At 45.9% G+C, this 22,034-nt stretch overlaps 1 protein-coding gene across 2 annotated transcripts in view; it reads left to right on the top strand.

The window, feature by feature from the left end:
• camk2a (calcium/calmodulin-dependent protein kinase II alpha) overlaps positions 1-22,034 on the top strand; it is a 292,509-nt gene that overhangs the window by 86,731 nt on the left and 183,744 nt on the right. For both annotated transcript variants that reach the window (XM_056284736.1, XM_056284737.1), the window contains exon 3: positions 8,894-8,953. In XM_056284736.1, coding sequence (XP_056140711.1) covers positions 8,894-8,953 — 60 coding nt within the window. The remainder of the gene's footprint in view (positions 1-8,893; positions 8,954-22,034) is intronic.

The following is a 22,034-nucleotide window of genomic DNA, read 5'->3' as shown; positions in this document are numbered from 1 at the left end:
CGGTGGTAGACTGCCTTATTGAGGGGATGTTCACCCGGTTTGGGGTGCCAGAGGAGTTGCACAGTGACCAGGGGTGCAATTTTGAATTCCAGGTGTTTGGAGAGATGTGTCGGCGCCTTGGGGTACGGAAGACCAGGACCACTCCCCTACACCCTCAAAGTGATGGCCTGGTTGAGCGGTTCAATTGGACCTTGGTCACACAACTAGCCATGCTCATGGCGAGGCATCAAAAGGATTGGGATTGCCATCTGCCCCTGGTACTCATGGCATACCAGTCGGCCATTCAGGAGTCCACGGGTTGCACCCCAGCTGCACTAACGTTTGGTCGGAAGCTACGGACGCCTGTGGATCTGGTCTTTGGCAAGCCGCCAAACCCACCAGTACGAGGGCCGCCAGGTCAGGACTATAGACGAACTACAGGACCGGATGGAGGCTACTCATCAGCTGGCTCGAGAGAATATGGCCTCTGCAGGGGAAAGGCAGAGGAGAGCCTATGATGTACGTTGCCACCGCAAAGAGTACCAGCAGGAGGACAACGTATGGGTGTATAACCCACGGCGAAAGAAGGGACGGTCCCCAAAGCTGGACAGCAACTGGGAGGGGCCCTGCCTCATCCTGAAGAGGATCTCAGAGGTTACCTATAGAGTGAAGCTCCACAGCCGCCCTCGGATAGTCATCCTTCACCAAGATCGCCTCGCACCTTACTTAAGCCGGGACATCGACCCAGCTGGGACTGAGATTGCGGTGGGAGGAGGTGGGGTGACAGACTCCTCCTTCTCTGTAGACCAGGCTACCGGGGTCCAGGGAGGGGGTAAGGACACTGCTGGATCAGAGCCAACCTCCCTGGATGTCAGCAAGGAGCTACCATTAGAGCACCTTGTTTTGGGCCAGGGAGGGGGCGGGGACACTGGGTTTACAGAGCTACCCTCCCTGGCCACGAATGGAAACAGCAGTGACGTCGAAGGTGGGGGCTCAGACCCAGCGGATGCAGAGCCGCCCCCGTCATCCATCAGCAGCCCGCGGCAAGGAGCAACCCGGGATGGGAGAGGTGCTCGGTGGAAGAAACCCTCATGGTGGATGGACCCATCCACATGGGATTTGGGTTAGGCCAACGGGACGTTGGTCTTTCAAGGAAGGGGGCAGTGTGGCGAATTCTACTAGAGTGTTTCTGTCCTGGGTTCGTTCGCATATTACCCACAATGCAACTGAGGTGTCAATGTCTTGGTTATGCTGTGGGATATTGAACATGTTAAAAACGGACATATCTGTTACAGATAGCGGTGATGTGGTGGAAGGTAATGGGGACGTTATCAGAGAAGTTGTATTAGACAACATGCTATTTCCCACCATGAGGGTAAAGAGTAGGCAAATAGATAGGGTCGCTTCGGTGGCCAAGAAAAGGGGGGAGCTAAGACCCATACAAACTTGTGTCTGTTTTGACTTGCTTGACTAGAGGTCATAAAAAGCTTACTTGTTAACTCCGAAAGGTTGGTTAAGAAGTCCATTATTTAACCACGTCACAATATGTTGCAGTGTAGCAAAGTTTTGGCATCACTTACTGGATCTGCTCACAAAATCTCAGCTCTGTAAGATGTACAGGTGATGTTTGGGAAATTTTGGGGCATTTTTGAAGTTTCGCAGGTGAAATTTACATTTTTGTCATAAGCCACGCCCACTTTTTTCAATCATGACCAAATTGCAAGTATCAACTTGCAATAGATTGTGCCCCCCAAATTTCATCCAAATCCATTGTGCCAATTATGAGATATAAACATCTCCAATTTATAGCGCCCCTTGCGGGAGAAATGAAACGCACTTCATGGGTCAGGATCTTTTGACAGTACGTGACATACATCTAAAATTTCAAGTTGATATGTCGATGCATTGATGAGTTATGGCACCGTCATGGAAAATCACTGTTTTTCAGTCAAGGTTTATTGATCTGTCAAATCAAAACCAAGCAACGGATCAAAATTCTTTTGATAACTTTTTGCCTTGAGTGCTTGTAGATGATGTGAGCCAAGTTTCGTGTAAATTGAACGCACGGCCTAGGAGGAGTTCGAAAAAGTAATTTTGGCTATTTTCGCAAATTTGCGAAATGCAATTACAGGCAGAAATGGGCGTGGCCTATACCACCTGATTCAGCTATGCTCATTGAATCTGTGCCTGTAAAGCTTTTGAATGTCCGATGTACAGTTTGGGAGTTACACGCCAAAACGCGCTGACCTTCAAAACAGCACCACCAACTGGTTGACATGTGTCATTTTTTGCATCTGGGGTAAGGGCGAAGTTCTGTACCAGCCCTCCAAAGGGTTTTGTAGAATCTGTTACTGTGTAGGCTGCAGTACCACTTTTACCAATAGAAAAAATTAAAATTAAAATCTGAGCAGAAACAATAGGGTTCCCAGCCCCTCGGAGCTTGCAGCCACACAGCCACTTGGGGCGTGGACCCCTAAAAATCTGAGCAGAAACAATAAGGTTCCCAGCCCCTGGGGATTGGACCCTTAAATATACAATATACAGACCAAGGAAACAAGCGAACTGCAGACAATTGCATACTATCTACTATTTAACAACTGGATGGCAGTGGGGACAAAGGAAGCCTTGTATCTCTTAGTCCTAATACAGGGCATCCTCAACTGACGACCTGAAGGTAACAGCTCAAACTCTGGCCGAAGGGAGTGACTTTGGCACTCCAGCAGGGAAGTAGCCTTTCTGAACACCCTCCTATTATAAAGGTCAGTAAGCTGGGCTTGGCTTGTCCCTGAAATGTTGCTAGCCCATTTGATGAGTCTATCAAGCCGCTTTTTATTGACCAGAGTCAAGTTACAAAACCAAGTCAAAATACAGCACATTAAAACTGCTTCAATAAAACTTGTATAAAAGAGTCATCATCTGTGAGGAGACACTACATGTCCACATGTTCCTCAGGAAAAAAAAGTCCTTGTTGGACCTTCTTTGATTTTGAAGCAACATGAGTTTTAAAGCAAAATTTCTTGTTAAGAACAACCCCCAGATATTTGTAGCTGTCCACAAGCTCAGTTGTCAGCACCTTTAATGCTGGTTGGTACAGGACTAGGAGAAGTCTTTCTAAAACTAATTATCATGTCCTTAGTTTTAGACACATTTAACTGGACAAAGGACTCATCACACCAAGACACAAAATCATCGACCACAGGTCCGGCTTATTCCTCCTCCCTTTCAAGAAGATTTAAAATCACTGAATCATCCGCAAATGTGAATATGTGTCTGTTGGTATGGTTGCTATAGCGACAGTCATTAGTGTACATGTTGTAGAGTAACGGGGAGAGACAACAGCCCTGAGGGGAACCGGTTGAAGAGTACAGACCTCTGTAGTCTTCAAGTTAACAGCGTAGTTATTTGCTAAAGTAAATACACACACAGCGGTTTTCCATTTCAAAATGACGCGTTATAATGACCACTGTCAGCTGTAACGCGTCTTTTCAGAGCGTCGCTGGTTCATTGTTAAACACCCCTCATACTTTTACATTATTATGTCATATTATTTGGCTCTTGTGTCTTTTCAACAACATTCCATATTGTAGCGAATTCGGGGGCAGTTTGGGAGGCCGTCACCACAGCCGGGACGCGAACCCGTGTCTCCATGGACGGATTAATGCACGGGCCGACAGGGCCCGGGCCCCAGGGCCCCGCCCTTGTGGGGGCCCCCGAGATTAGCGAAATTACGTCCTCTGAAATCCGCCCAATGATTACCCCTTCTATAAATAATCATTACAATAATAATCATTACAAGAGGTAATCGATTACCAGGGTTTATATAAGACATGATTTCACTACAATTCCCAATCATGGTGGCAAAATATTGCAACGTGCATGGATAAGTAGACACGCTGGCCACTGGCTGGCGGGTCTGACCCTTTAGTCGAGCGGTTAGCGATGTCTCCTGCGGTGCGGGAGATACGGGTTCGCTTCCCGGCCGCGGCAGTTCCTGTGGTTGTGTTGTCCCCCGAATTCGCTATAATATTTTTTTCCAATTGTATGCCAAAAATATTCCTGTATTATTTCAAATATGGATTCATTAGCACCAATGTACAATTTAATGTTATAGGCTACACATACAAACAAAAACAAAAATCATTACGGTGATTCAAGGGTTTATTTCGTAATAATAACCGGCTCACTGTACATTATCCCTTACATATTCAATGCATTCTGGGTGGTAACGTTAACGTGACGTTTGCGCGCCTTAGCAGTTAGTGCTGGTGACGGGTGAAATAATAACAACAACAACAATAATAATAATAATAATGATGTAACGTTTTGTAGGTCCTTTAATAATATCACATGCGTTGCGTTGTTTCTGGTGATTACTGTAAGTCACATGACTAATCAAAACTGCTTGGTGAAATTGCATTCAGACTCTCCGGTGTTGTTATGGGGGGCCCCGTGAATTATTGTGCCCCGGGCCCCAGATTGGTTTAATCCGTCCCTGCGTGTCTCCCACTCCGCAAGCGACAATGTTAACCAGTCGACTAAAGGGTCCGACCCGTTAGTCAAGGACCAACGTGTCTACTTATCCATGCTCGTTAAAATATTAATTTCGACATTGAAATGATGTAGCACAACACAGTGACACACACTTAGGCCTAGGCCTATCCCATATCGATTAGTAGGTTGACTCGCCCCCTTATAAGTGGACCTTTCTTGATTTGGCTGCAGCAAACTCTTCAGTTATCTTGGAGTAATCCAATCTGTGAGATATTTGGTGCTCAATTGCAACGTCGGCCAGTCCATTCAGGCGGTCTTGAGACACAGTTGACCGCAAGTCAGTTTTCATGAGTTTGAGCTGAGAAAAGCTTCTCTCACCACAGGCCACTGTTACCGGCACAGTCAGCAATATGCGCAGGGCGGCGCTGAGATTTGGGTACAGATCCAAGAGGTTTTCCGGGTAAATGTAACTCAGTATGTGAGAGAGAGAATCAGGCAAGCCACTGGGATAGCTCTTGACCACTATGCCTATCTCAAGACGCAGGTCGTCAGCATCTCTGTCCTCCATGTCCTCCGCATGTCCGTGGTGCTGAGGAGAAATCCAAACAAACCACTGAAAACATCCAGCTGTGAACATCTGTTAGACTGGTTAGAGCTGTACCAACCAGGGGGGTTTTCTTTCGCCCTCTTTGTTCTGAAAACGCCAGTTCCACACAGGCCTTGTCGGCCATGTCTCCTGCATCTGTGCGAGCAGCCACGAAACCGTTCTCTCTGAAATCCCGCAAAAGCCTCGACCACAGTGCGGGTTTCATTTCTGAGGGTTTCCATACCAACTGAGGGACTCTGGAGTATTTTGCTCACGCGATTAATATGATACAAAATGTTGTACCACACAACAATGCACATTGATGAAATCTCTTTAGCCAGGCTTCTGGCCTCTGTCGCTGTTATGCCATCTCTCTTCTCGAGGGAATGATCTGCCAGTGCTTCCAGCGCACAATGCCCTTCTTCCAGCTGATAGCGTAACACCTTCACGCTGTCTATACCAGATTCCCAGCGAGTGTCTGAGAGGAGTTTGACGGTCAGCCCGGAGACATTACCTTTCAGCATGGAGCAGCGAATAGTTGAAGAGCTAAAGATGACATAAACTCTCTGGAGGATTCCAAAAAGGGTTGCAGACTGCACAGAGGACTTGGCAGCATCGGAAACAACCAAGTTTAAGGTGTGGCTGCCACGTGGCATGAAGAGCGCTTTTTTGTTCAGATCAAGGGTTCGTCTTTGCACTCCCTGTTTCTTGCCTTTCATATTACTCCCGGTGTCATAACTTTGACCTCTGCATTCATTAATGTTGAGGCCCAGATTTTCCAGATGGCCCAAGAAAGTATCACATAGTGCTTCACCTGTTGTGGACTCAACTGGGAGAAATCCAGTTAAGTGTTCTGCAGTCGAAACAGCAGCAGGGTTCTCGCAATTCACAATGATTGACATCCGTTCAACATGACTAATGTCGGGCGTACAGTCCATAATCACTGCATAGTATTTCGCATTATGAACCTTTTCAGTAATGGGCTGAAGAACCATCCCTCCTATCCTCACAATCAGTTTGTTATGAGTATCCTTGCTTAGGTAGTAAGTTGTTATGTCACGTCTCGCAATTCGTCTTAAATGTTTACTCATTACTTGGTCATATTGAGCCATCAGCTCCACCTGCCTTAAGAAATGCCCATTGGAGGGGTCGTAGAGTTTGTCTGTTGTCCCACGAAAGGCCGTGGTACGTTCAGCTAATTACAGATGATGCTGATAATTCCGGTTAGTGCTGCCCTCCAGTCATGTAGCTCTCTCTCAGTTAGCTGCATGTGTTCACAGTCCACACTTCTCATACTGGCCATGCAGCCTTCAGAGTGTGCTGCCGTTCCTCCATACAACGGCTGTGTGCTTTCCAGCGCTCGTGGCTACGTAGACATGCAGCCATGTGTTTCCATGCGTTATATCCATCTGCTGACAGACGCACATCACGTTTCCTGAACAACATGCAACAAGAACACAAAACCCTATCTGGAGATTCGGGGTACAGTAACCATGATCGCTTTATTTTTTCCCCATTTTTAAGTGTCATGAAAACGTCCTTACGAAATCTCCGAGGAGGGGAGTCTTTATTTTGCGGGAAAACATTGTTCATCAGGTCTGTGAATGTTCTCATTCATCCAAGTCCAGGTCATGGTTATCCAAAGGAGTTGAATCAAGTGCAACTGGACTTGGTATATATCCGTGAAGACGTTTCGCCTCTCATCCAAGAGGCTTCCTCAGTTCGTGCCTTTCTGACTAGACCAAGCTAGTCTGACTGGCTGGTGATGAGACTCAGCATTTATCCTCTAGGAGTCGTTGTCAGAGCTATTGATATGCGTTGCTCTTTGTGTCCCGATGTTTGGCAACGCCCGTCGCTAACAGAGCCATAGATATGAGTCGCTCTTTTGTGTACCGATGTTTGGCCGCACCCAACGACAGGCGCTGCTAAACACATGCAAATCGACAGCTCCGATGGCGACGGACGCGGCTGGACATCGGAGCGCAGGAGAGCCACACATTGTTCATCAGCTGCTTTGGGTCTCTTAACAAGCTCTGTTCTGACTGTGTCAGAGATTCGGTTCGACCACAATGCGGGGTTGTCAGATAGGCTTACTGTTAAAGGCAGGTCAGCAGTCGACCCAGCTGCTCTTCTTTCTGTCTCACTCTCACTCTCTTCTTTCTGTCTCACTCTCTCTTTTCTGTCTCAGTCTCACTCTCTCCTTTCTGTCTCACTCTCACTCTCCTTTCTGTCTCACTCTCACTCTCTCCTTTCTGTCTCACTCTCTCCTTTCTGTCTCACTCACTCTCTTCTTTCTGTCTCACTCGCACTCTCTTCTTTCTGTCTCACTCTCTCCTTTCTGTCTCACTCTCACTGTCTTCTTCCGGTCTCACTCTCACTCTCTTCGCCAAGTTGCCCCGCCGCAGCATTTGCTAGCTGTGCTGCTGTCTCTTCCGCTGCTAGCTGTGCCTCACTCTCAGTCTCAGCCACAGCACTCTCTCCGCCCGTTAGCTGAGGACTCGCCGCCGGCACCACCCGTAAAAATCACTGTTAATTTTGGATGCGCTTCCAGGGCTTTTATCTTTTCGAGTGTACTGCGTTTATTTTGCGCCCCGCTTAATTTCGACGACCGTTTCAGTTTTTGTGGTTTTGGTATGTCTGTGTTAGCTTGCTTATGAACACACAGACACAGTATGCTAGCAGTAGCACACACCAACGTTTGAGATGGAGTGAGCGCAATATTTTTTTTCAGCGGTGGTGCAGCGCTCTTTGGCGCCCCTAGTGGCTTGGTGCCCTGGGCAATTGCCCAGTTTGTCCAGCGCATGCGTCGGCCCTGTGTCCAACCTTCCTATGTCCAACGTCAATATGTCCAACCTTCCTCCATCAAACATCAACATGCCCAACCTTCCTCCATCAAACATCAATATGTCCAACCTTCCTCCATCAAACATCAACATGCTCAGCCTTCCTCCATCAAATGTCAACATGCTCAACCTTCCTCCATCAATGTCAAGTCTTTGGACCAATGGCAGTTTGCAGGCCTTAAAGAAGAGTTTAGGAGAACCAAAGAAAACTACCAAAGTTCACGTCAATTCTGTGGAGAATGATGAACAAACTCTTCAGTTTGGCGCCAGTGTGTGTGTGTGGCGTTTGTGTGTTGTCGCTGTGTGTGTGCCCAGTGATAAGCAGGTCAGCTGAGATACAGACACAGAGGCCGAGTGTCCTCTAGCTTATAACTGTCAGTGTGATTTACAACCTGTCTGTTGGTCCTCCAAGATTCTTTGCCTTTTACCAAGTACATGAGATGTGCTCAGACCCCAACTTAATTTTTGTCCTCATGATACACTTTCACAGAGGGGGCGGCCAGGTAGCATGGCAGTCTATTACGTTGCCTACCAACACAGGGATCGCCGGTTCGACTCCCCGTGTTACTGCCGGCTTGGTCGGGAGTCCCTACAGATACAATTGGCCGTGTCTGTGGGTGGGAAGACGGATGTGGGTATGTGTCCTGGTCGCTGCACCAGTGCCTACTCTGGTCGGTCGGGGCACCTGTTTAGGGGAGAGGGGTAACTGGGGGGAATAGCATTATCCTCCCACGTGCTACGTCCCCCTGGTTTAATTGCTCTCTGTCAGGTGAAAAGAAGTGTCTGGTGACTCCACGTGTATCGGCGGGGGCATGTGGTAGTCTGCAGCCCTCCCCGGATCGGCAGAGGCGGTGGAGCAGCGACCAGGATGGCTCAAAGGAGTAGGGTAATTGGCCAGATACACTTGGGGAGAAAAATGGGGGGGGGGTACATTTTCATGAAATTACAGTGTTTGTTGTTGTAACGTCCTATTTTTGTTTTTGTTTTCCTTCAGACCACCAGAAATTGGATCGTGAGGCACGAATTTGTCGCTTACTGAAACACCCCAACATCGGTGAGTACTACTACTACTACTACTGATAGTTAGTTAAACTATCAGAACTACTGCCACTGTTATTGCTACAACCATGACCACAAGTAATGCTATATATATAATACTACTCCACTTCTACAACTACTACAAGTACTACTGTCACTACTATGACTATTTGGACTAGTTCTATGATTACCATTATTAACCCAACAAGTGCACACACTGAAACAACTCAGCATTAGATGACCTTCATTTTCTTTATTGGTATTCACTGTACCTTCATCTTATCTACCTCACTGTAGCTATATTTCACTATATATATATGTCGTCATCCTTATCTATCTTTGTTATGCTCGCGCACCAGAACCCGACCCGTGTGGCGAAACCCAAGGCAGACAGACACAGGATGACAGTTCAAAGTCCAAAAGGCGGTTTATTGGGGGAGGGGAATAACAAGGAGGGGAGATAGCAAATACTGCCACTAAATAATAAATGGAATAGAGTGGGGGGAATGTATGGTGCAAAAAACGTTCTGTTAGTGGGATGTGTGAATAAACTGTGTGTGGTGTCCCGTGGTTTGCGTATATAACTATGTGTGAGTATTTTTAGCCTATGTGTGGTGCGGTATGTAAATGACAAGGAGGTGTTGAATAATGTGCGTGCACCTGGCGAACAAGTCCAGTCCGTGATCCAAAAGGGGTTGTCTGAGGAAGTCCGGGTCCGAGATCCGGGAAGTCGAGTCCGAAAGGAGAGGTCCAGGTAGGGGGACACGGGGGAGATCGCTGGAGAGGTCCGGGGAAAAATGTGAAGGTCGCTGGGGACGAGGGAGACGCGGGGAGCCGTGGAAGTCGTGGAGGGAGAGTCTTGGGAGGAAACAGAGAGACATGAAGATAAGACACTGGGGAATAAAGGGAATAGCAAGAGGGCAAGGAACGCTGGAGGGCTTGTCAGAGCTTTACCGCAGGGTTCAGTAACGTCGAAGCACGGAGTGGTGTTCTGGGAGGCTTCTTGTAGAGGGCTGCCTGATGGCCGCAGATGTGCCTGATGGATGATGGCAAACACCTGGTGCAGCGCAGCGCTCGTCTCCTCAGAGCGCGAGCCGAGCGCTCGGATGTTTCCGGCACGTCCGAGCTGAGGGAGTGACGTGAACGTGCCGGGGAGGCAGCTCGGGGCGGTGTAACCACAACAATCTTCACTTTACCCTTATCTTGTCAAGTCAAGTAAAGTCAGTTTTATTAGTACAACCCACAATCATAAATTTTAAATATGCCTCAGTGGGCTTTACAGCAACACAACATCTTGTCCTTAGACCCTCACATCGGATAAGGACCAACTCTCTAAAAACCTTTAACAGGGAGAAAAACTAGGAAGAAAGCTCACGGAGAGCAACAGAGGAGGATCTCTCCCCCAGAGACGCACAACGTGACATGATGTTGTGTTCACACAATTTACACAATACAGCAGTGAAAGAGGATGGCACAATTATAATGGAATTATAACATTTATAAAGAATATGATGAGGACGATGCCAAGCAGTGTCCAGATGCCACTGGAACAGCTCAGGACCCGAGCCACACTACCACCATCCCCATGGAGACCTGGGAGGAGAACAGACTGCATGTGCACACAAGGAAGACTCACATTACGCCATTCACATACACAGAATAAGAGAAAGGAGAAGACACATTCAGAGAGAGAGAAAAGACATGTGAGAGAAGAGAGCAGATTGCAGGAGTCATTATCTATAATCTATACACTATAATCTATAGTCTATACACTATAATCTATAATCTGTACTCTATAATCTAAACTATATACACTATAATCTATACTCTAGTCTATACACTATAATCTATAATCTGTACTCTATAATCTAAACTATATACTCTATAATCTATAGTCTACACACTATAATCTATAATCTACTCTATATAATCTAAACTATATACACTATAATCTATACTCTATAGTCTATACACTATAATCTATAATCTGTACTCTATAATCTAAACTCTATACACTATAATCTATACTCTATAGTCTATACACTATAATCTATAATCTGTATTCTATAATCTAAACTCTATACATTGTAATCCATACTCTATAATATATACACTATAATTGATACTATATAATCTCTATAATCTCTACTCTATAATCTATATGCTATAATCTATAATCTGTACTCTATAATCTAAACTCTATACACTATAACCTATACACTATAACCTATACGCTATAATCTACACTACCGTTCAAAAGTTTGGGATCACCCAAACAATTTTGTGTTTTCCATGAAAAGTCACACTTATTCACCACCATATGTTGTGAAATGAATAGAAAATAGAGTCAAGACATTGACAAGGTTAGAAATAATGATTTGTATTTGAAATAAGATTTTTTTTACATCAAACTTTGCTTTCGTCAAAGAATCCTCCATTTGCAGCAATTACAGCATTGCAGACCTTTGGCATTCTAGCTGTTAATTTGTTGAGGTAATCTGGAGAAATTGCACCCCACGCTTCCAGAAGCAGCTCCCACAAGTTGGATTGGTTGGATGGGCACTTCTTTGAGCAGATTGAGTTTCTGGAGCATCACATTTGTGGGGTCAATTAAACGCTCAAAATGGCCAGAAAAAGAGAACTTTCATCTGAAACTCGACAGTCTATTCTTGTTCTTAGAAATGAAGGCTATTCCATGCGAGAAATTGCTAAGAAATTGAAGATTTCCTACACCGGTGTGTACTACTCCCTTCAGAGGACAGCACAAACAGGCTCTAACAGGTACTATTTAATGAAGATGCCAGTTGGGGACCTGTGAGGCGTCTGTTTCTCAAACTAGAGACTCTAATGTACTTATCTTCTTGCTCAGTTGTGCAACGCGGCCTCCCACTTCTTTTTCTACTCTGGTTAGAGCCTGTTTGTGCTGTCCTCTGAAGGGAGTAGTACACACCGGTGTAGGAAATCTTCAATTTCTTAGCAATTTCTCGCATGGAATAGCCTTCATTTCTAAGAACAAGAATAGACTGTCGAGTTTCAGATGAAAGTTCTCTTTTTCTGGCCATTTTGAGCGTTTAATTGACCCCACAAATGTGATGCTCCAGAAACTCAATCTGCTCAAAGAAGTGCCCATCCAACCAATCCAACTTGTGGGAGCTGCTTCTGGAAGCATGGGGTGCAATTTCTCCAGATTACCTCAACAAATTAACAGCTAGAATGCCAAAGGTCTGCAATGCTGTAATTGCTGCAAATGGAGGATTCTTTGACGAAAGCAAAGTTTGATGTAAAAAAAATCTTATTTCAAATACAAATCATTATTTCTAACCTTGTCAATGTCTTGACTCTATTTTCTATTCATTTCACAACATATGGTGGTGAATAAGTGTGACTTTTCATGGAAAACACAAAATTGTTTGGGTGATCCCAAACTTTTGAACGGTAGTGTATATAATATCTGCTCTATAATCTATACAGTGTAATCTATACTCTATAATCTATACACTATAATCTCATCAGCAGAACAGTGCTGGTGAATTCATCGAGACAGAAATTGACCCGCCATGCACTACAGGCTGTGAAGCACTCAGCTTAAATACAACTAGTTGTAGGCTAAAACAAACAAATCTACCCCACTGCACCTTCATCATCCTTTTCTATCTTCACTGTACCTTCATCATCTTTATCTATCTTCACTGCACTTTCATTATCCTTATCTATCTTCACTGTACAGTCATCACCCTCATCTACCTGACTGTACTTTCATTATCCTTATCTATCTTCACTGTATCTCCATCATCCTTATCCATCTTCAAATTACCTCCATAATCCTTTTCTGTCTTCACTGAACATACATGTTTCTACCTCAATGTACCTTCATCATCCTCAGCTACCTGACTCCACTGTCATTATCCTTATTTGTCTTCACCATACCTTCATCATTCTTATCTCGCTCAACTGTACCTTCATCATCTTTATCTATCTTCACTGTACCTTCATCATTCTTATCTCACTCAACTGTACCTTCATCATCCTTATCTATCGTCGCTGTACCCTCATCATCCTGGTCTAGCTCCACTGTACCTTCATCATCCTTATCTGTCTTCACTGTACCTTCATCATCCTTATCTGTCTTCACTGTACCTTCACCATCCTTATCTGTCTTCACTGTACCTTCATCATCCTTATCTAGCTCCACTGTACCTTCATCATCCTTATCTATCTTCACTGTACCTTCACCATCCTTATCTACCCACTCAGGACACCATCTGTTAGAATTGCTGTCCTCAGGCAGACGTTACAGGGCAATAAGAGCTCGGACAAACAGACTTTGATTTTGGTTGTCTTTGTTTCATCCTTATTTTCATGTAACTCTAGATCAGTGTTTCTCAACCGGGGGTCCGCGGACCCCTAGTGGTCCGTGGTGTAATTGCAAGGGGTCCGTGAAAATAAAATATCTTTAAAAAAAGATCCTATGACATTTATAGAAATAGGATTATTTTACTCAAATGTGACTGAGACCTTTATCTACCTAAACTATAAAGGGTAACAGGACTTTTTTCTCTAATTACATCTGTTTCACAAGTGTAATTTATTGTATTTTAATAAGAGATCGCGCTCCCGTTTGCATTGTTAAAAGTTACTGCATAAAAATTCTGTTGTTACATATATCTGAAAGTTACTGAATACATATTCTGTTTTGTTACATATATCTGAAAGTTACTGCATAAGAATTCTGTTTTGTTAACTATATCTAAGTTACAACTGAAAGCTCTTATTTTTGCCCCAAAGAGTGAATAAATGCTATAATGCAATTTAAAATGCAGTTTCTACTGTTTCTATCAACTTGCAACCCCCTCCCCCAAGATCAGGTGGAGGGGTCCTCAGGGTAGATCAAAAATACGCAGGGGGTCCAGGACCCCAAAAAGGTTCAGAACCACTGTTCTAGATTATCTTAAAATTCTCTTAAAATACATAACACCTGTGTATTTTATTTTATATTATGTTTGTATTTTTCTGCTTATTACTTAATTTGTTGTTTAAACAGTCCAATAACATCACTGTTTTAATTTGAAAAACAACACAACAGCCCCCCCCCCCCACACACACACACACACACATACATTGAAAAACACAGGGGTCAGAAGCTGCTCCAAAGCTCACTAAGATTTGCTGAAAAATGGATGAAGATAAATTATGGAAGTCTTAGCAAGCCGTTACTCATGGAAACTAGATCATAATTATTAATTCATAACACGATATTATTACTACAGACTGAGAGACAGAGCTAACGATGGTGCAAGGATGAAAGAAAGAAAGAAAGAAAGAAAGAAAGAGAAAGAAAGAAAGAAAGAAAGAAAGAAAGAAAGAAAGAAAGAAAGAAAGAAAGAAAGAAAGAAAGTGAAATTGCCACAGAAGGTGATCAGTTCATGTGGACACAAGGTTACTTGAGAGAAAACTTGTGTCCACATGAACTGATCACCTTCTGTGGCTTTCTTACCTGGGTTATCACGCATGACTACGGACACAGTGAAGTCACATTTCAGCATATCTTTGTCTTCTTATCCAGACCAGTCAGGCTTCTAAGGGAAAGTAAAATGGTCTGTGCCGTTACACAGTGAGTCAACCCTGGGTTCTTCTGTCTGTGGGCTTGACATGTACAAAACGAAATATAGGGAGTTGATGGACAACCACGATGGCACCGCGGATGGCAGCCTCGATGTGTTTGCTGGGCATTGTTTTGTATTTGTGTGTGTGTGTGTGTGTGTGTGTGTGTGTGTGTGTGTGTGTGTGTGTGTGTGTGTGTGTGTGTGTGTGTGTGTGTGTGTGTGTGTGTGTGTGTGTGTGTGTGTGTGTGTGTGTTTTTCGTAAAGTTGGTGTTGTTGCAGTAGCAGGAGCTCTTTCACCAGAAAAGAGCTTATGAACATCAGGGAAACTACTTAATGTGATGTATTCCCCACCGTTCCCATCCCGTCTGCTGAGTGGTCAAAGATGCACTCACCTCTGTTAGAAGGAGGAGAGGGAGAAGGAAGGGAGAGGAGAAGGACAGGGGGAGGGAAGGAGGAGAAGGACAGGGGGAGGAGATATCCAAACTAACACACGTATCCAGACTAACACACATATCCAAACTAACACACATATCCAAACTAACACATATATCCACACTGACACACATATCCAAACTAACACACATATCCAGACTAACACACATATCCAAACTAACACACATATCCAGACTAACACACATATCCAAACTAACACACATATCCAAACTGACACATATATCCACACTGACACACATATCCAAACTAACACACATATCCACACTGACACACATATCCAAACTAACACACATATCCACACTGACACACATATCCAAACTAACACACATATCCAAACTAACACACATATCCAAACTGACACACATATCCAAACTAACACACATATCCACACTGACACACATATCCACACTGACACACATATCCACACTGACACACATATCCAAACTAACACACATATCCACACTGACACACATATCCAAACTAACACACATATCCACACTGACACACATATCCAAACTAACACACATGTCCAAACTAACACACATATCCAGACTAACACACATATCCAAACTAACACACATATCCAAACTGACACACATATCCAGACTAACACACATATCCAAACTAACACACATTTCCAAACTAACACACATATCCAAACTAACACACATATCCAAACTAACACACATATCCAGACTAACACACATATCCAAACTGACACACATATCCAAACTGACACACATATCCACACTGACACACATATCCACACTGACACACATATCCACACTCACACATATATCCAAACTAACACATATCCACACTGACACATATATCCAAACTGACACACATATCCACACTGACACATATATCCACACTGACACACATATCCAAACTGACACACATATCCAAACTAACACACATATCCACACTGACACACATATCCACACTGACACATATATCCAAACTAACACACATATCCACACTGACACATATATCCAAACTGACACACATATCCACACTCACACATATATCCAAACTAACACACATATCCACACTGACACATATATCCACACTGACACACATATCCAAACTGACACACATATCCAAACTAACACACATATCCAAACTGACACACATATCCACACTGACACACATATCCACACTGACACACATATCCAAACTGACACACATATCCAAACTAACACACATATCCAAACTGACACACATATCCACACTGACACACATATCCACACTGACACATATATCCAAACTAACACACATATCCACACTGACACATATATCCAAACTGACACACATATCCACACTGACACACATATCCAGACTAACACACATATCCACACTCACACATATATCCAAACTAACACACATATCCACACTCACACATATATCCAAACTAACACATATCCACACTGACACACATATCCAAACTAACACACATATCCAAACTAACACATATCCACACTGACACATATATCCACACTGACACACATATCCACACTGACACACATATCCAAACTGACACACATATCCAAACTAACACATATATCCAAACTAACACATATCCACACTGACACACATATCCAAACTAACACATATCCACACTGACACATATATCCAAACTGACACACATATCCACACTGACACATATATCCACACTGACACACATATCCAAACTGACACACATATCCAAACTAACACACATATCCACACTGACACACATATCCACACTGACACATATATCCAAACTAACACACATATCCACACTGACACATATATCCAAACTGACACACATATCCACACTCACACATATATCCAAACTAACACACATATCCACACTGACACATATATCCACACTGACACACATATCCAAACTGACACACATATCCAAACTAACACACATATCCAAACTGACACACATATCCACACTGACACACATATCCACACTGACACATATATCCAAACTAACACACATATCCACACTGACACACATATCCAGACTAACACACATATCCACACTCACACATATATCCAAACTAACACACATATCCACACTCACACATATATCCAAACTAACACATATCCACACTGACACACATATCCAAACTAACACACATATCCAAACTAACACATATCCACACTGACACATATATCCACACTGACACACATATCCAAACTGACACACATATCCAAACTAACACACATATCCAAACTGACACACATATCCACACTGACACACATATCCACACTGACACATATATCCAAACTAACACACATATCCACACTGACACATATATCCAAACTGACACACATATCCACACTGACACACATATCCAGACTAACACACATATCCACACTCACACATATATCCAAACTAACACACATATCCACACTCACACATATATCCAAACTAACACATATCCACACTGACACACATATCCAAACTAACACACATATCCAAACTAACACATATCCACACTGACACATATATCCACACTGACACACATATGCACACTGACACACATATCCAAACTGACACACATATCCAAACTAACACATATATCCAAACTAACACATATCCACACTGACACACATATCCAAACTAACACATATCCACACTGACACATATATCCACACTGACACACATATCCACACTGACACACATATCCAAACTGACACACATATCCAAACTAACACATATATCCAAACTAACACATATATCCAAACTAACACATATCCACACTGACACACATATCCAAACTAACACATATCCACACTGACACATATATCCACACTGACACACATATCCACACTGACACACATATCCAAACTGACACACATATCCAAACTAACACATATATCCAAACTAACACATATCCACACTGACACATATATCCACACTGACACATATATCCACACTGACACACATATCCACACTCACACATATATCCAAACTAACACATATATCCACACTGACACACATATCCACACTGACACACATATCCACACTCACACACATATCCACACTCACACATATATCCAAACTAACACATATCCACACTGACACACATATCCAAACTGACACACATATACAAACTAACACACATATTCACACTAACACACATATCCAAACTAACACACATATCCAAACTAACACACATAGCCAAACTAACACACATATCCAAACTAACACACATATCCAAACTAACACACATAGCCAAACTAACACACATATCCAAACTAACACATGTATCCAAACTGACACACATATCCACACTGACACACATATCCACACTGACACACATATCCAAACTAACACACATATCCAAACTAACACACATATCCAAACTGACACACATATCCGAACTGACACACATATCCAAACTAACACACATATCCACACTGACACACATATTCAAACTAACACACTGTGGCAGGATGATGAAAAACACAGGAGTCCAAGGCGAGTTTGAACTTTATTCCTCAGCTCCAAAACCAAACTACAACAGGAACAACCCTGCACCAGAGAGCCCTGGAATGTAAACCACGCCACCAATGTAAACCACGCCCCCAGCTCACTGCCCTTCTGGGTGAGAGGCATAGCCCCTAGCGTCCGCCACACAGCCCCCCCCCCCGAACACCCAGAATGGACTCCTGGAAAGAAAATCAGTGTCTCACTGGAGGCTTAAGCAGCCTGCCATAACGGCTGCGCCGTCCCTCAGCCGAAACAGTAGGTGAAACACAGTCCAATGCCGGCTGAGAAGCAGAACGCTGAACCTGTGAAGACACTGCCGGGGTCCTGGAAGGAGGACGACCCCGACGGGGAACCTGGACCGGAAACACAACTTCGCCTGCCACCCTGTGCGCCGGTTAAGCCTATCAAGCGTGACACGCTCCCTACGCCCACCCATACCCAGCACAAAACCCTTAGGACCCGTCTCAAGAACCCGAAATGGGCCATCGTATGGGGGTTGGAGGGGCGAGCGGTGAGCATCATGCCGTACAAAAACAAAACGAGCCGACATGAGCTCCGCAGGCACGAACGACCGCGGAAAACAGTGGTGAACGGGGCCTGGAACCCGAGTGCTGTCGGACAAACAAGGATAAACGGCCGGACGGGGTCAAGGAGCGGAACTCCCAGGCAAAAAGTCCCCAGGGACGCGGAGCGGCTGACCGAGCACCAGCTCAGCGAGTGACGCGTCGAGGTCCTCCTTAGGAGCCGAACGCAACCCGAGCATAACCCAAGGTAAACGATCCACCCAGTTACCATCCGAGAGCGCAGCGCCGCCTTGAGCGACCGGTGAAAACGTTCACACAACCCGTTAGCCTGAGGGTGATACGCGGTAGTGCGGTGTACCTGCACACCCAAGGATCGCGCAAGTGCCGACCAGAGCTCTGACACGAACTGGGGGCCCCTCTCTGAGGTGATATCTGACGGAGTGCCGAAACGGGCGACCCAGGAGGACAGAAAAGCGCGTGCAACATCCGAGGATGTTGGGGAGGACAGAGGGACAGCCTCTGGCCACCTGGTGGTCTGATCTACCATCGTGAGCAGGTGCGTAAAACCCTGTGAAGAAGGTAGAGGGCCCACCAGGTCCACAGGCACGTGGTCGAAACGTCTGGCCGGGATCGGAAACGGTTCGAGGGGCGACTTAGTGTGCTGGTGGACCTTAGCGCGCTGGCATGCCACACATGCAGCGGCCCACCCCTTGACGTCCTTGCGGAGGCCAGGCCAGACGAACTTGGAACCGACGCCTGAACTCCAGGGTGCGAGAGGGAGTGAATCGATTCGAAAACTCGACGGCGCCAGGCCACTGGAACAACGGGGCGGGGACAGCTGGTGGAGACATCGCAGAGGAGGGCAGGACTGCCTTCCTGCATCACAGCGTCCTCTAGCTTGAGGCCGGTATGCGTTGATCTAAGGGCAAGGACGTCTGTGTCGCTGGGCTGGTCGGCAGCCATAGCAGAGAAATCCACACCGAGGTGCACAGGACACACAAGCACACGCGACATACAATCAGCAACAGGGTTGGACTTCCCGGCCACATGCTGAATGTCTGTTGTGAACTCGGAGATGGCCGCTAGGTGGCGCTGCTGACGAGCAGACCACGGCTCATACACCTTAGACATGGCGAAAATCAGCGGTTTATAATCCACATAAGCCATGAGGAACGACCCTCCAGCAGGAAGCGGAAATGCCGGGTTGCAAGGTGCAGTGCCAGCAACTCCCGGTCAAAAACGCTGTACTTGCGCTCGCTATCTCGCAGTTTGCGGCTAAAAAAAGCGAGTGGCTGCCACGCATTCGCCACATGCTGTTCAACCACAGCCCCCACGACTATGTCAGACGCGTCAGTTGTTAAAGCTATGCACGCCGTGGGTGTGGGATGGGCGAGGAGGGCAGCGTTAGCCAGGGCGCACTTAGCTCCGTCAAAGGCCTGGACCTGTTCGGGAGTCCAGTCGACAGGGTCGTTAGCCTTCTTAAGCCGCAGGGCTTCGTAAAGTGGCTGAAGGAGGTGGGCAGCGCGAGGGAGGAAACGGTTATAGAAATTCACCATGCCCAAGAATTCCTGCAATGCCTTAACAGAGACCGGGCGGGGAAATTCCGCCACCGCTTGCACCTTAGAAGGCAACGGGACCGCGCCTTGCGGCGAAATGCGGTGACCCAAGAAGTCAATCACCGGCAGTCCAAACTGACACTTGGCCGGGTTGACTATCAGGCCGTGTTCGTCCAGACGACGGAAAACCTGTTTCAGGGGCGCGAGGTGCTCTTCAGCTGACGGACTGGCTACTAATATGTCGTCGAGATAAACGAACACGAAATCAAGGTCACGCAACACCGAGTCCATCAGCCTCTGAAAGGTTTGCGCTGCCCCCTTCAAGCCAAAAGGCATCGCATGAACTCAAAAAGCCCAAATGGGGTGATCACTGCGGTCTTTGGCACGTCCTCTGCGCGCACGGGAACCTGATGATAGCCGCGCACCAGGTCCACCTTAGAGAAGATAGTGGTACCTGCCAGGCATATGGAAAAGTCCTGTATGTGTGGGATGGGATAGCGGTCATTGGCGGTGACGTTGTTCAGGCGGCGAAAATCACCGCAAGGCCGCCACGACCCATCCGCCTTGGGCACCATGTGAAGCAGCGAGGCCCACGGGCTGTTGGAACGCCTCACTATACCCAGACGCTCCATGATGGCGAACTCCTCCTTAGCTGGAGCCAATTTTACCGCGTTGAAGCGCTGAGCGCGCGCAAAAACTGGCGGTCCCACCGTGGGAATGAAATGTTGTACCCCGTGTTTAGTAACCGCGGTGGAAAAGGCAGGCGTAGTCACCGATGGAAAATCCACCAGCAAACGCTGAAAAACATCCCCTAATGCTAAAAAGTTAGCGTGTGTTAACGGCCCGGCTCCCCCTGTCTCGCACGGAACAGTGGCGAAAGACACAGCATCAATTAAACGGCGGTTTGCAACATCAACCAGCAGACCATTAGCACACAGAACATCCGCGCCGATAACAGGAACAGTAATGGCGGCCACTACAAAGTCCCACTCAAAATGGCGCTCGTGGAAGCAAACAGTCACCAACCTTGTGCCAAACGTCGCAATGGACGAACCGTTAGCTGCACTCAACTGTGGGCTGCTGCCTTCGGCTGACCTGTCTGTCTTAGCTGGAGGGAGTAGGCTCTTTTGCAAGCCTGAGTCCACCAGAAACTGTCTTCCTGACATCGAGTCCTTAATGAAGAGCAGCTCACTACATCCGCTAGCTCCCACAGCTGCTACTGAGTGCTGGCCACCAGCGCTGGCCCCACCGCTGGTGGAAGGAACAGAGGCCGCTCCCGCGCTGTCTCCGGGCAGTCACTCCAGCCACCACTGCCGGGTCCGTGTCCTCCGACGCCGGCTGCAGAGACTCCGATGCCACACTCTGCACAGAGAACCGTCTGGTAGCCAGCAGGACCCGATTGGCCTCCTCAGCCAAACCTCGGCAGTCACCAGCGGCCAGACACGGGGAGTTAGCCAAAGCCGCGCGC

The sequence above is a fragment of the Lampris incognitus genome, chromosome 8 (genome assembly GCF_029633865.1).
Source record: "Lampris incognitus isolate fLamInc1 chromosome 8, fLamInc1.hap2, whole genome shotgun sequence".
In the NCBI taxonomy this organism is placed as follows: Eukaryota; Metazoa; Chordata; class Actinopteri; order Lampriformes; family Lampridae; genus Lampris; species Lampris incognitus.
This window is presented reverse-complemented; position numbering and strand designations above follow the sequence as displayed.